General features: G+C 42.0%; 1 protein-coding gene across 1 annotated transcript in view; it reads right to left on the bottom strand.

Moving 5' to 3' along the window:
- IQCJ (IQ motif containing J) overlaps positions 1–14,266 on the bottom strand; it is a 701,797-nt gene that overhangs the window by 63,588 nt on the left and 623,943 nt on the right. Inside the window, exon 4 of the mRNA XM_069212622.1 lies at positions 6,588–6,738. Within this exon, the coding sequence (XP_069068723.1) occupies positions 6,588–6,738 (151 nt within the window). The remainder of the gene's footprint in view (positions 1–6,587; positions 6,739–14,266) is intronic.

Here is a 14,266-nt window from a genome sequence, read left to right on the forward strand (position 1 = left end):
GGCTGGGCGAAGGGCGTGAAACGGAAAGTCTAGAAAGTAAACTGTTCTGTAAGAGTCATTTTAACTTTCTGTACCTGCCATATGAGATCAGTGGTAACAAGGCACTAGCCAATGGCTCCAAAAGGCAAGCTGGGGAATGCATCTGCTAACCCAGGCGACCCCTAGTATACATTTGTAGACGATAACTCATTCACAGTGCTAGGGCTACTAGAAGGAACATTATGCATAATTTTGACTCTCAATTCCAGGATTGATTGCTTCTCTCAACTTTAGCACCTCAACTCCCCTCATTGTGCAATAGGTATACTTTGGTTCGGAGTGAAAACTACAGAAAGAAAACCGTGAATTAAATGCCATGTTAACTTTCCATTCCTAACACAGCCTTCATGACCCATGTGATCATGGGTAGCAGGCGCCAGGCCAAAGACTTAGGCCCATATTTTTACTTTATTTAGCGCCGCATTTGTGTCATTTTATAACGCAAAAGCAGCGCAAACTTACAAAATATAATAGGCCCGTATTTATACTTTTTAGCGCCGCATTTGCGTCATTCTTGATGCAAAATCGGTGCAAATTTACAAAATACAATTTGTATTTCGTAAGTTTGCACTGATTTTGCATCAAAAAATGACACAAATGCGGAGCTAAAAAAGTATAAATACGGGCCATAGTATTTTGTAAGTTTGCGCCGATTTTGCGTCAAAAAACGCCGCAAATGCGGCGCTAAATAAAGTATAAGTATGGGCCTTAGTCCCTCTGGCTACTAACTGATGTCCATGGTAGAGTCACTGATGAACTTTGTATGAGCCCCAGAATCTCAATGGGTACTTTCCTAATTATTGTACTTGCACCTGGAAACCCCATAGTTCTGAGAAACAATACAACACAGATTTAATCCAACTTGACATATGGTTGCTATTGAACATGGCATGGAAGAACCTTAAGAATGCGAGCGCCATAGATATGTTGCTTTGAAATTAAAGTTTGTTTTGCGGGCCTCACCTGCAATTAATTAAAAGCAAAGATTTATGGTGGTATGCTCTTACAGGTGATCTGATAAAGGAGGAAGCATAAAGTCAACATGTGGCCCGTTCCTGGTGAAACCCAGACGATCAGATTAAAATTTACATTAAAACGAATGATTTGTTGTTGTGGATACTTCTTTGACAAGTATCTCCTAATCAATCGAAAACAATGCAAGTGGATTTAAACATGTGTGTGTTGCAATGCATTAACAAGTAGGTGTAAAATTAGATATAAACATGAAAGTGGTATTTCTTGTTGTTTGTTTGAGTAACTCTAGCATAACTTTACTTTATGAACCATATATGGTTGGTCCAACTTTTAGCTTCCACTTGTGGACCGAATGAAAGATTCGATAGACCTGTGTGAAACCACGTGAAAGGTGATCCTTAGAGCTTAAAAGTGAGCAGCTCAAGTGAGAAACTTCACATTCAGCTGACGTAAGCACTTATGGTTATATGTCAAGGTAATAAGGTAGCAATATCACATCAACTACAATGCCAACCACTACATCATCAAAAGAAGTTTCCTTTAATTACTCTTATCTCCACACCTAAACATGGCAATGGTCTATTGATAGTCAATGTAGTGCATGCAATAATTGTGTTATGCAATATATATCTCACACGATATAGTGACCCTGCTACCCAGCTCACACGCAAATTGCACGGAAACATTAAACAATGTAGGGCGATATAGGCTCTATGCATCACTAAGTACAGGTCCAGAGAGGGGCAGACTGGAGGGCCCTTCAATGGTGGTCTAGTTGTAAGCATAGTCTAAGCAAGATCTGAAGCAGAATAGTGGAAAAACATTGACCCTGATTTAAGAGGGCCTAGCACCTCCTTGCGCAACATTAGCGTCATTTTTTTATGCTAATGTGGCCCAATGAGATCAAAATCACCACATCATATTTACAAAGTGGGGCAATGCATGCATTGTGCCACTTTGTAACCCCTTGCTCCACATTATGCCTGCGCCAGGCATAATGTATGGAAGAGGGGCATTCCCACGTTGGGGGAGACGGGGTGGGGGGGGGCTAAATGGAGCAAAGAAATCTAAGAGATTTATTACCGATATTTATCTTTGGGCATTATTAATGCCTGCTCAGAGCAGGCATTAAAAGGGGGCACACCACTGGTTACAATGGGCCCCTATGTACTGCACAGGGTTAGCACTAACATTTTGGCTCTAACCCTAAACAGTTCATCAATAACATAAATTCTGCCGCTATTGCCCCCTACCCTACGCCATGATGCACCGTATTTTAAATATGGCGCACACATGGTGGCAGTAGGGAGTGTTAAGGGACGCAAGGAAAGTGATCCTGCACCCAGTGCAGCACCACTTTTCTTAAATCAGCCTGATTGTCTTTGGGTGAAAACGTCCCATACAAGGTACTATATAGATTATACAGGAAACAATCTTCAATTGACCTTAATTTCAAAAGATAAGTCGATTTTCACTTTGTGAAAAATAACGTACCTCAAATACTACAGAGCTGATTCTGATCGCCGTCCCATCCCATCGTGTCAAAATAAATCATTTTTTCCAGTTTCATTAAAACAGCATTTGAAAATATGCATGCCATCTCCATGCAATATTTCACTCATTTCTCAGTGAGTTCCGTGGGGAAATAAATTATGATGACTCTTCCTCCCAAGCCACATTATATCTAAAAAGTCGGAAGCAGGGAAAGAAGCTAAGCAGAAACAGTCATCCAAATGTAATTGACAGCATTCTGAATTGAGCAGGCTTCCGGTTCAATGAGCCATATTTCTTAACCCTTCCACGTGCTGCAATGTGCAGAATGCACAAGATGTATATCCAAAACATTGAGGCCTTGAAACAGAACTTGACATAGACGATTGTAAATCTACCCACTTAAGGTTTGCACCTTTGATGTATCTCAAATTCACATTTTTCGCAGATTCTTAACAAAAATCTGAAGTGGTCATGGAAATCTAGGACAACTGTTAATTTCTTCTTCAATACATTTACTCAATCAGATTGTCTGCAAGGATGCACAGAAATACATTCAGAAATGATATATAATAATTAGTATACTTACCTTTCTCTTTGTCCTCAACCTTTAAATTACGACTATTTTAAAACCTCTGTGCTTGCACATTTTCGGTGGCACTAGCTCCATCCACAGGCGTTAATGTCTGTAATTCTTCAGCCGGTCTATCAGGATCAAGGAATTACAACCATATATGGCAAATATGGTCAAATCTAGGATGTCATATAAAAGCTGTGAATAAGAACCTGTTTCTGTCTATTAACCACTGGCATTTCTAAGACCAGTAAATTCACTTGGGCCTCTTGACCAACTGCAGGGTACATGAGAGTGCACCAGGAGTCAGGGGGTCTCCTTTAAGGGGTATTCCCCCACAAGATCATTCTAGTGAAATTTCAGGGGAAGTCAGAAGTTTAAGTCTGTACACACCCGGAGTGTCCCAACACTACCCAAAGGGGTTCATTCACAAGCGGTCCATCCTTCCTTGGCTCTGCAGATTCCAGTGCTTCTCGAAATCTCTCCCTTATGAAAGAGCTTTTTAATTGGTGGTGGAAAGTTCCAGAAGGTGGGCACCTCTGACCAATCAAAAGAAAACACATCATCACTCCACCGCTCTCCCATTGCTCCTGAACATCGCAGGACTTTTCAAAATGGTGACTTCCACTGGCCAATGGTCACAGCTCTGTCAGAGCCTTAAGAACTGCTCCTAATTGCCACTGCCAAACTTGTTTCTTCCCACCAAATTTGAAAGGGGCCTCTTAGAGAGAAAGGAGACAGTCTCCATTGTTGTTCTGAGCAAGGCTTGCCCAGGTTTATCAGGCAATGTGAATACTATGAAGCTATGCACATATTCACCACTTTCTTTTCCTCTCCCAGGAAGAGGTTTAGATATACCTGCCGGCCAGCAGAGTAATTAACTTGGTCCAACACAGTAGTTCAAAATTGTTGATTCACTTTGCATGAAAGATTGCATGTATAGCCAGACTACTTTTATATTTGCACTCAGAAACGTTGTTTTACTTTGTGAATAGCACATTAACCTCTAACTGAGTTTAAATAATGCAAAGATGTTATGTTGGTTCAGCTTTCTACTACAGTGTGAATACCATAAAGCATTACAAACTGACGGTGAAGAACTGCAGACGAACAGTCAAAAAGAAATTAGAACACTTCTTTCTGAGTGCTCAATTAAATTATAAGGCCTCAAGAAGACGTAAACACTTTATGAAAGATCCCATGCGACAAACTACCTGTGCACAGATAGGGGACTATGTTAGAAAGTAGTCCCACTTACTCTGCCCACACACGTGCGCACATGCATGTGCACACATGATCATGTGCAACCAGCATAAACCTTCTCACCCCAGCTTTACAACAGACCTTATTTTAAAAGGCAGATGTGGCTATTAACACTCAAATTCATTTTACCAGACCTTATACTGTGTGAGACTCAGTTAGTGAGACTCACGACAGGAAAAATTCAAAAACTGAGTGGTCCAAAAGCAAAAAAATCCAGAGGGTCTAACTGGGTCAAAACCTCGTTCCTCACAAGCAGCAAAAGATTAAATGTTAGCACTCAGCAACAGACAACCGTTGGAGCCCACACCACAAGCACATACATTCCACCCCATACACAGTCCCTCTCTCATAAACCCAGCCCTCCCCAAAAAACACATTTGTCTCACCCTTCACAACCATAAATGGTCGCAACATGTCAACCTCCATCCCTAGCCCCGCACTTGTGCCCATCCCTGCTCCCACTGTATTTTCTTCAGTTTTTTTAGATCTCATCTGTGACAGACCTTACGCTCTAACTTGCATGAGATAGTTTGTACAAGGGGCTTGGAGCCCGCCCCTTGCTTACCATTCGCTGACTCCATTGTCACTCTTATATGCTGCCTTATGATTGGCCAGTGAGTGTCTCTTTTTTGTATGGAGCATCGACTAAGTATCAACTACTCCATTTTGATTAGGGTCCTTCCACTGCTTCTGCTGTGAGTGAGGTATTATTTTTTCTTCTTACTCCCTCCACAACATGGCCAGAGTATCTCTACAGCCAATGTATTCGTCCGAAGAGTCATCTTACATAGTGCATTACACCCGACCCGCCTTTTGTCTGTTTAAAATAATGTTTACGTGGTGTATTTTCTATGATTTATTGGGGAGCAATAATTGGAATTTTGAGCTGTGCCTACACAACAGTGCTGCATCTCCTTAAATAACAAGTGATATTATTAAAAACAATCGATTAATGTACTCATCCTGATATTACTCGGAGGATGAAAGGACATCTCGTCCAACAAGGCTAGCTTGAACCTGCGATCTGGACGGTGTGGACATATCTCTGCAGCCAGCGCATTAACCCGCCGAGTCATCTTACGTGGTGCCTTGACTTTTAATTCTTTATTTTATGTTAATCGCTCCCTTAATACCATTGCGAGTACACCGCTTTAATGATGACTCCCTGTGATGCTTATTTCGAAAACTTTCTACGTGAACCTAGTATTATAGTCTCTTTAGAGTGTGTTCATGCAAATTCAATGTATAATAGTCGAGGATAGTAACATGGAAACATGACAGATTCAAGTAACGTCTGCGCTTTCTAAATCCACAAAAATGGGTGAGCAATGATTGTGTGTTTACAGCTAGCGCCTTATCAATGTACTTTCATCTCCTTACCGTTTTACGAGCAACAAGAAAACATCTACAAAAGCCTAATAGCTCATTCGAAACTTCCGCATCTATTTTATGATAGATTTAAACATTTCAGATTCTATTTTATGACAGTTTGAAAATCGTTGACAATGTAATAAGATGGATAACATCTTCCAATATCCGTTTAACCTTACTGTGTAACTCAGCCCCGGTATAGCTAACATGTTCGTATTCCTATGACAATGGCGACATCTAGTGGTATACAAACATATGAACACTGCTTTGATGTGGACAGTGGCACATGAGCCGACTATATTTATTTATATATATCTATTGGAGACTAGACATTAGAAACACGTAGCATTCTTTGTTAGCGCGCCAATAGATACCAATCAAGCCAACGACTGCCTTTTATACACAAATCTATCCAAATGTAGCTACCAATAAGCATACTGAACATAACATATAATCCTTTATAGAATATCAGAATAACCTGGAAACGTTTTTGAATATCAGAATTTGTATGCTGAAACTAAGGCCAATGGACTGGGAAACTTATCTCAGACATACATATTAACAAATTATCTTAAACGAAGACACTGCTGACAGTAAAATACATTCACACTCTTATTCTGTTTGCGCTATTATTACTGTTTTTAAAATCATCTAATGGCTGTGGTTTATTCAAATATTTTCATTAACATTTAAAAATGGAATTTGTTAATGAAATAGCTCATTAAAAAATGCACTCGGCTAGGACCACAGATCCGCTTTTCTAATCTCTGGCAGAGCATTTAGCTCTTATTTATTCGCAGCTACTCATGCAAAAACCTTGAGATTACAGTGCAGTCGAGCGGGCAAAGTAATTAGAAGCAGAAACCGCACTTACGGGAGTGCTGCCGTCGGAGAACGTGTTCATGCTGATGGAGCTGCTCAGTTTCTCGGAGTAGAGGGAAGGCGGTGACGGACTGCGCTTCTCCAGACACTCCTGGTGCAGGGAATCCTGCCGCTGCAGGTAGTAGCGCCATGCCCTCTGGATGCTGAAGGGGATACCGAAATATCAACCGCGTTATTGACTGAAGTTTGGCATGGGCGCGCAGAAAGGCAAACAATGGAGAGTGAGGCAAAACATTGAGGTCATTTACTCACCGTTAAAGGGGTCCATACAAGTCATGCAACGCAAACGCAGCAGGACAACTTGCTGCTTTGTGTGACAGGAAGAGGGCAGGGATGTACCATATCTACTAAGATACAGTGGGCCAGACTTAATAGAAAATTATTGTGTTAGGCGTTGTGCCAAATTTGACAGTGTCGCGCACTGTCATTTTCAAAATGCAAGGATGAGCCCTATTTATTAGAACACGGAGCACCCCTGTTTCCCCTGCGCCAGCGCTAAATTTTCTGATGTGCGTCAACGCAGCAACCCTTGCTCCATAGTGCAAGACTAGCTGCGTTGAGGGGGAGATTGTTTTTGTGCAGGAAGGAACACCTTACTTCACAGAAACAATTTTAAATGGTGATTTTCTCTTTCTATGTGTGCTGCAAAATGCAGCACACATAGAAAGAACAAAAAAATTGGGAGAAATGGAAGCATTTTTCCTCGTTGCGCCATGCTAATGGCACCCCAGGCGTGCCGTTAAATTTTGGTACTACCTCAGGTTTCTGAAAAGTCATAGATCTGAGGCAGCGTCAAAATGCAATGGGTGTTGCTGTGGCATGCCCACAGCAACACCCATTGCACACTCCTTCCACGCAAAGTGAGGCATGTGAAGGGGCCATATTTACAAGGTGGTGTTAGGTCACAAAAAGTGGCTTTACACCACCCTGTAAGTACGACGTAGGGTATTGTGCGACCGGAGCGTCACAAAAGGTGATGCTCCAGTGGTGTTAGGGTTCTTAAATATACACGTTTGACATGTGTCTCCTAATTTACACCCTTGTCCAAAGAGGTCTAGAAGATCATCAATAGACCTTGGTCTATTCTCAGGAGTGGGGGTGAGGATATAAGTAAACCTCTCTTTTCTTTCCAATGAATCAAAAACATCAAGGATTTGGTGGTCCATACCCGTCCGAAGACTAACTATCAGGAACCGACCCAGAACAAACTGTGAGACCTCCCACCGGTTCAAGGACTTCACCCATGTGGGAAATGCAATGTATACCTTTGACCAGGAAAACAGCTTTCCTGGATCTGGAATCACTTGGCAGGTGGCAACTCTTAAGACACATGAACTGTAACCTTGCAACGGCATCTATATGATAACATGTCCTTGCAACCTATGGTATGTAAGGGTGACGACTAGGCCAGTGAAGACCAGGATCCATGAACTCCACACTAATGCCAGATGTGCACGATCCACTACGAAGCTAAGTACTCATTTAATAGATAGAGGACATACCCCAGAAGAGTTATGGTGGGTAGTCCTGGAGGCAGTTAACAAACCCATCACATCCCCAGGTTATCTACTTGAAAGGAAGCAATGCTGGGTTTTCAGGCTTAAGACACATGTGAATGGCCTGAATGGTGACATACAATGGTCCAGCTTCTTCTCCTAAACACACAGGGCCGTACATGCATTTTTGAATACTCTGGCAAGGGATTAGCCTTGGTTGTTACCTGTCAGTTTCTATATTTAGAACCAACACATCTTTCCACATCTTTCTCTTCCCCCCACGTCCTTCCTCATTTTGGATGTGCCTTTAAGCCATGGACGCTTCCGGGAGGTGGCAGACTCAATTCTTATATACACTGTAAGAGGGCAGGTATGGTCCCTTGGCCTTGAGTTCAGTATGTGACTTCTGAGATTAGGGCATTGATCTGGTGAAGTACACCTTTTTGCTTTTCACCCTCCCCCACTTTCCCTTCCTCTTCTCCCCCCTTTATTTTCCTTCCTTTGGTGTATTGATTTCTCAATGTCGCTTATTCCCTCTTTTTTCTCTTCTCTTTTCTTCTTCTCCTCCTCTCACTGCCTCTTTCCTATCTTTTGTCTCTCTGCTATCTCTCTCCTTCGTTATCTTTTTTTTACCCCCTATCTCCCGTCTCCTTTTTTGTCCTCCCCCCATTCATTCCCCCACTGCCCGTTTCCCTTTTCCCCTTCACCCTTTTTCTTCCAACCCCTGAGCTCATTAGTGCTGATGGCCCACATTTATACTGCTACCAGGAACACACTGGTGATGGTAATCTCAGCCGCTGTAGGATGATATGATATATACTTCAGCAGCACAATGGGTTAATGGCAGAAGGCTTGTTCCGACTTCCTGTTTCTTGGAAATGGCAAAGCAGTGGTCGAGTTGCGCATTAAACTAATGCGCATGCGTGGGTCTTTCCTTTAAGTATGCTGCTTACGGTACCTGGCTACTTCTGGGTTGCAGCTGCCGGGTAGGTCTCAACGCAGGGACTTCGCCACAAAACTGTAAGAAAAGAGCCTGGTGCTCTTCTATGTCTCTACTTTTTGTTTTCAGGCTACATAACACGGACCCAGATCCGATGGCGCAAGGTTTCAGGGCCCTGTCCCCTTCATCACCGTATTGGGAAGACGGGGGGGAGTCTCTTACATTTATCTACACTGTGACCCATCCAACATGTCGGAGCTGATATACAGTGCTCGGTTTTGTAATAATTACATGTGTCTCGTTTATGTACTGTAACTCTAGAGTGAGAAGCCATGACTTTTTCTTGGATAACTAATGTTTCTTATAACACTTATGGATGTTGTTCCTGGGCTCCTGTATTTACTCCAGCTCAGTGGTGGTCTCGTGGACTGCATTCCCAAGGGGCCTGTTCCATAATATTGGAGGGCAAGCAACAGATTACGTTGAATGCACAAGTTCATCCTTTTGGGCGCCCTAAGGAGGAGGTTGTTAGCATAGAGATGCGGGCACAGTGAATGGTCACAATAGGATATACATTCCCATATGTGTGTTTGCATGCTAACACTGGTCAAGTTGGCACTTTAATTATGAATATGTTTTTTCCTCTCCCTTGCTACTTTTATGTCATCGTATATTTATTTCTTTCCTTTTGTTTTTCCAGGTCTAACGTTACTTGGGCCTTTAGCTCTTCCACACAAGTTAAGTATATCTTGCAAAAACACTTTGCAGCTAATGAAGGTTTGATTATTTCTTGCTTTCTGGTCCTGAAGAAACGCAGACTAATTAATATGTGCCAACAGAGGCATGAAACATGATGGCCGCTAACAAGGGTTAAAGGATACATTCTCCTTTCCCTAATTCTATCCCCCTTTTTCATCTTTCCAGAGTCGAGGAATATTACTTCCTCTACACTCCTGTGCTTTTAACCTTGACCCAGACCCCATGATAATATTAACTTGATTGACATTAGGGCCTAGAGTCAATTTTAATCCACCACCTCCAGTCCTTCACTCCCCAGCAGGTTTGAGTCTGCTTCCACACCTGACTACGGCACTAACAAAAAGATCTCTGGCAGACAGCCCCCTTGAGGGGCCTGTCAGGCATTGGAGCACCGACTGATGAGGAGCAGGCCCTATGATGAAGCATGACACCTATTAGGTGTGTGAGAGTGCTTGCTTCCACTAATAAGAGTGCCCTGCTGACCTGTTATCTCTCCCTTGGAACAGTGTACCCATTCTTTCTATTTGCTCTTAAATATGCCCCAGTGTATTCCTGTTCTCTCCTCAGCTGGTAATACAGCCAGGATTGTTTTGAGTCTTTTACCACTTTTTATGTGAGCTGCATTAATGCAGCACGTGTAAAAACAGGAAAAAAAGGGGAGAAATAAAGATATTTCTCCTTGCTATGCCTACCCTGGAGAGGCGTAGCATTTTGACACATTCCTAGGTTTACAAGTCTTAGTAAATTTAGGAATGGGACAAAATCAATGTATATATGCATGGGAACACCTACAACGTACGCATAGAATGCCTTTGGAGGGCAGAGTAATGCAAGCCAGTGACTTGCACTACCATGCATTACGCTAGACTTATGAAGCCACGCATAGCCAACCAAAGTGGTTTTGTGTGCTTCAGTACATTTCACTAAAGCCCTTGAGGTGCCTTGCACCACCTGGCATGACGCAGTGGCAACTGAAAGGCTTTGTAAATCTTGGCTTATGGGTGTAAAGCAAAATTGTCCAGCACCACGCAAGCCCCCACACAACCCTTAGTAAATGTAGGCCCAAATTTCGTACATGATCAGTACTCACTTTCAGTTCACAGACAATTCCAATAACCTTTCCAGAATTGAGTACATAAATATTTGTATAAAATCAAGTATCAAGTTAAAAAAAAAAAAAATTCTGTATTGAAAAATTACATGGTGGGTGAGATGTGAGAAGTTACAGCATTATTCACTCTGAAACTTTAGTGCTTTCTTGCAAAATCCAGAAAAAGTCACAAAGTTTCAATCAAGCTGTATTTCTGCCAGAAGTGCAGATGCATTTGAATTAAGTCACTTGTTTGGAAAAGCAAAGCCTGGTTTGCACTCACATACAAAATGCTGGTGAGCTATTAGGCTGTCTATAACCAATGACAAAAAACGCAAGTGTACTGAACACACAAGTGTACAGGAATGGGAAAATCAGCATCTATATGTAGGCAAACAATCGGTAACTCTGCAAGACTATTCATGAGTAATAAAAACTTTGAATACCCTTACTGGCAGAGCACTTTATAGTAATTTAGAGCAGGTCCGAACAACACCTGTTAACCTTTAGGCTGATAGGTGGAGGGTCGGTTTCCTTTTAACAACAGTGCAGTGGTCTGCCTGCTGAGGTGCTTCTCCCAGGTAGTGTTTTTCCATAGTCAGGCAGTTGGTCTCCCTGCAATGTAGAAAGAGATGTGCTTCTATCTCAAATTTGGCACTTACCTGCCTACCAGCACACCCCAGCCTCCCCCTACTCTGATGTGGGCTACACTTTACCAAATGCACTCTTTATTGCAAGAAAAAGTTCATTCTGCCATACACAAAAATTATTATTTATGTGCGCATTTTGCATAGCCATCTCACTCCCATACCAGTCACTCATGTGGACCCGGATTAAGCCTAGGCAAAATATTTATTACACCAGTGTAGTCTTCCATAGTTTCTGGCATTTCACATTGTGCGTGTTGTATGAAATTCACATGTCACATCATGTAATTTCATGTCTGTTTCTGTAAAAAATCGTTGGACCAAGAGAACAATGCGAACAAACAGAATGTTAGCAGCTGTTGTTCGTGGCACTTGTGTTTTTTCCACTATTTGTTTTAGTGTGAGATGTGTTTTTGTATCCAAAATGGACACGAGGGCGCATTTCATGCTATAATGTAGTGATAAATGTCAGATTTGCATTTTGATTAATTTTGTATTTTTTTTCTGAAATTCCAAGTAACTATGCACATTTTTTTTATCCCTTGCCTGGATCATATTGCGACAAGGCGAAGCCACCCCCCTCAGCCTCACGTTTAAATGGTGGAGATACCTGGTCCCAATCCCAAGCTGTCACATAGACTACATTCCCCCATCCTAGCAAAGGCATCTTGACAACTCCCCACGCTACAGTCACTTCCAGCTTTGCGATAACAGACCTGAGAAGGTTCAGATCCAACAAAACACTAAAAATAACTCCTTCCACATCTGTCAAAGATCAAAATAAAGGCATCAGTTAAAGATGAGATTCAAACAACCCTGCTAATTGGGAGGTGACCCATGTTAGTGGATAAAAGATTCCAAAGGATTTCAGCTCTGGGAGGGAGATCCTTAAAAATATATGTATAGAGTAATCTCAGCTGAATGGCAATACAACAGTTGCTTTTGACCCTGTTCTGCACTTCACTGCCTTTGGCTAGGCTTGCGCAGTACAAATTCTACAAACATGGTAGGGTGTTACTTTGCCATGACACACTGTTCTTTAAAAGTACATATGTTTTCTGCTCTTTCCTAAAATGGATGTAGCAGTCCTGATGTATGCAAGGATGTTGTCCCAGATCCTGGTTGCATTAAGAGACAATGACCCTCATTACAAGCACTGCGGTAAAAAACGCCTGCAGCAGTGGTGACAGCCGCCAAAAGAACGTCGCCGCGGCTACCAGCCGTCCGCCATATTATGACCACAGCTGGATTTCTGCCACAAGAAGGGTGGAAATCTGGCTGTGGCCATATCGGTGGATGGCGGTAAGGTGGCACTTCTACCACCAGCAGCGCCACTCCAGTAGACTGCAACCAGCCATATTATGACAAATAATACGGCCTGGCGGTATTCTTCTGGAGGGCGCTTCTGGCGGTAGTAGCGGCCCGTCCCGTCTCCTGCCGGAGGACCCCCTGGATCCAGGTAAGTCAGGTCTCCGACAGGGGAGGGGGTAGGGGTGTTTTGTGTGGGGGTGTGTGAATGTATGTGTGTGTGAGATTGCGGGTGTGTGTTGAGTGTTGAATGCATGTGTGCATGTATGGACGTGTTAGTGCATGTATGTTGTGAAATGTGAATGCGTGTCTGTTGTATGTTTGGAAGTGTGTGTGGATGTGTCTGTGATTGGATGTATGCATGCGTGTATGTATGTATGTGTAAATGAGTGGCAGAAAATAAACTGCAAGCCTGTTGGCGGTACTTACCACCACATTATCGCCGACCGTCAGGGTCGTAATGACCCGCAATGTTTATTGCTTTGTTTTTTTTGTACTTTTTTATCTCCATTCTAATGAGGGTATGTCTTCAGGTTTCCCAAGAGCCACTGGAGGTGGTGAGCTTGTCAGCAAGATGGAAGGGGAAGCCAGTCATGATGGCATTGTAGATGATACAGTTGTCTTTGAAGCTCTAAGGTTGAATGGGTGGCATCTCATCAATTTGCGGATAATGTGCTCAAATCTCAAGTTCAGAGCCAGCTTTGCAATAGCGACTTATGGAAAGTACTTCAAGAATTTGAATGGAAGAACTAGAAGGTAGAAGAAGTGACTCTCCACTCTGCTCTCTTGGTGGGTTAAACTGAAAATCATGCAGAACATACAAAAACAGATGATTCATTAAAATGAAATATGAAGGATATAGATGAGAAATATGTAAATTATTTCTGGCCTAATTGTTTAGGAAGGAGAAGGTACATTATAGACAAATGCTTCAATTTCATGTTTAATAGCATACTCTATAAAATAATAATAATACTGTTTGCAAGAGTTTAAGAATACAACAAATGTAACACATTCAAACACTGAAACATCCTGCAATAATGGAGGACATTTGTATAAACAAACTACAATGTTTCCATAGCCACCCCTATCTTGCAAAGCCAAAGGATTTGAAAAAGTTGTAGTAGTAGTAGTATTTACTTTATTTCGGTAAAACAACCATAAAAGTATACATAAATACATTCATAAAATTGAGTATATACAATCTCCTAGTACATTCAGATATTAAAAAGAATAGATACAAATATGTATTATTTATACATGTAAAATAATTAAAACACATATGCATTGTGTAAGTGCAAGGTACAAATTTAACTTGTAGTACATGTACGGCATTAGGGAAACAAGTCTAAATTGGATGGATGTGGAGTAATCAAATGTAAGTTCAAAAGTATCTGTCCGATAGCTAGACAGCCTGGGCGCTTTGTCAGT

The sequence above is a fragment of the Pleurodeles waltl genome, chromosome 11 (assembly GCF_031143425.1).
Source record: "Pleurodeles waltl isolate 20211129_DDA chromosome 11, aPleWal1.hap1.20221129, whole genome shotgun sequence".
Classification (NCBI taxonomy): domain Eukaryota; kingdom Metazoa; phylum Chordata; class Amphibia; order Caudata; family Salamandridae; genus Pleurodeles; species Pleurodeles waltl.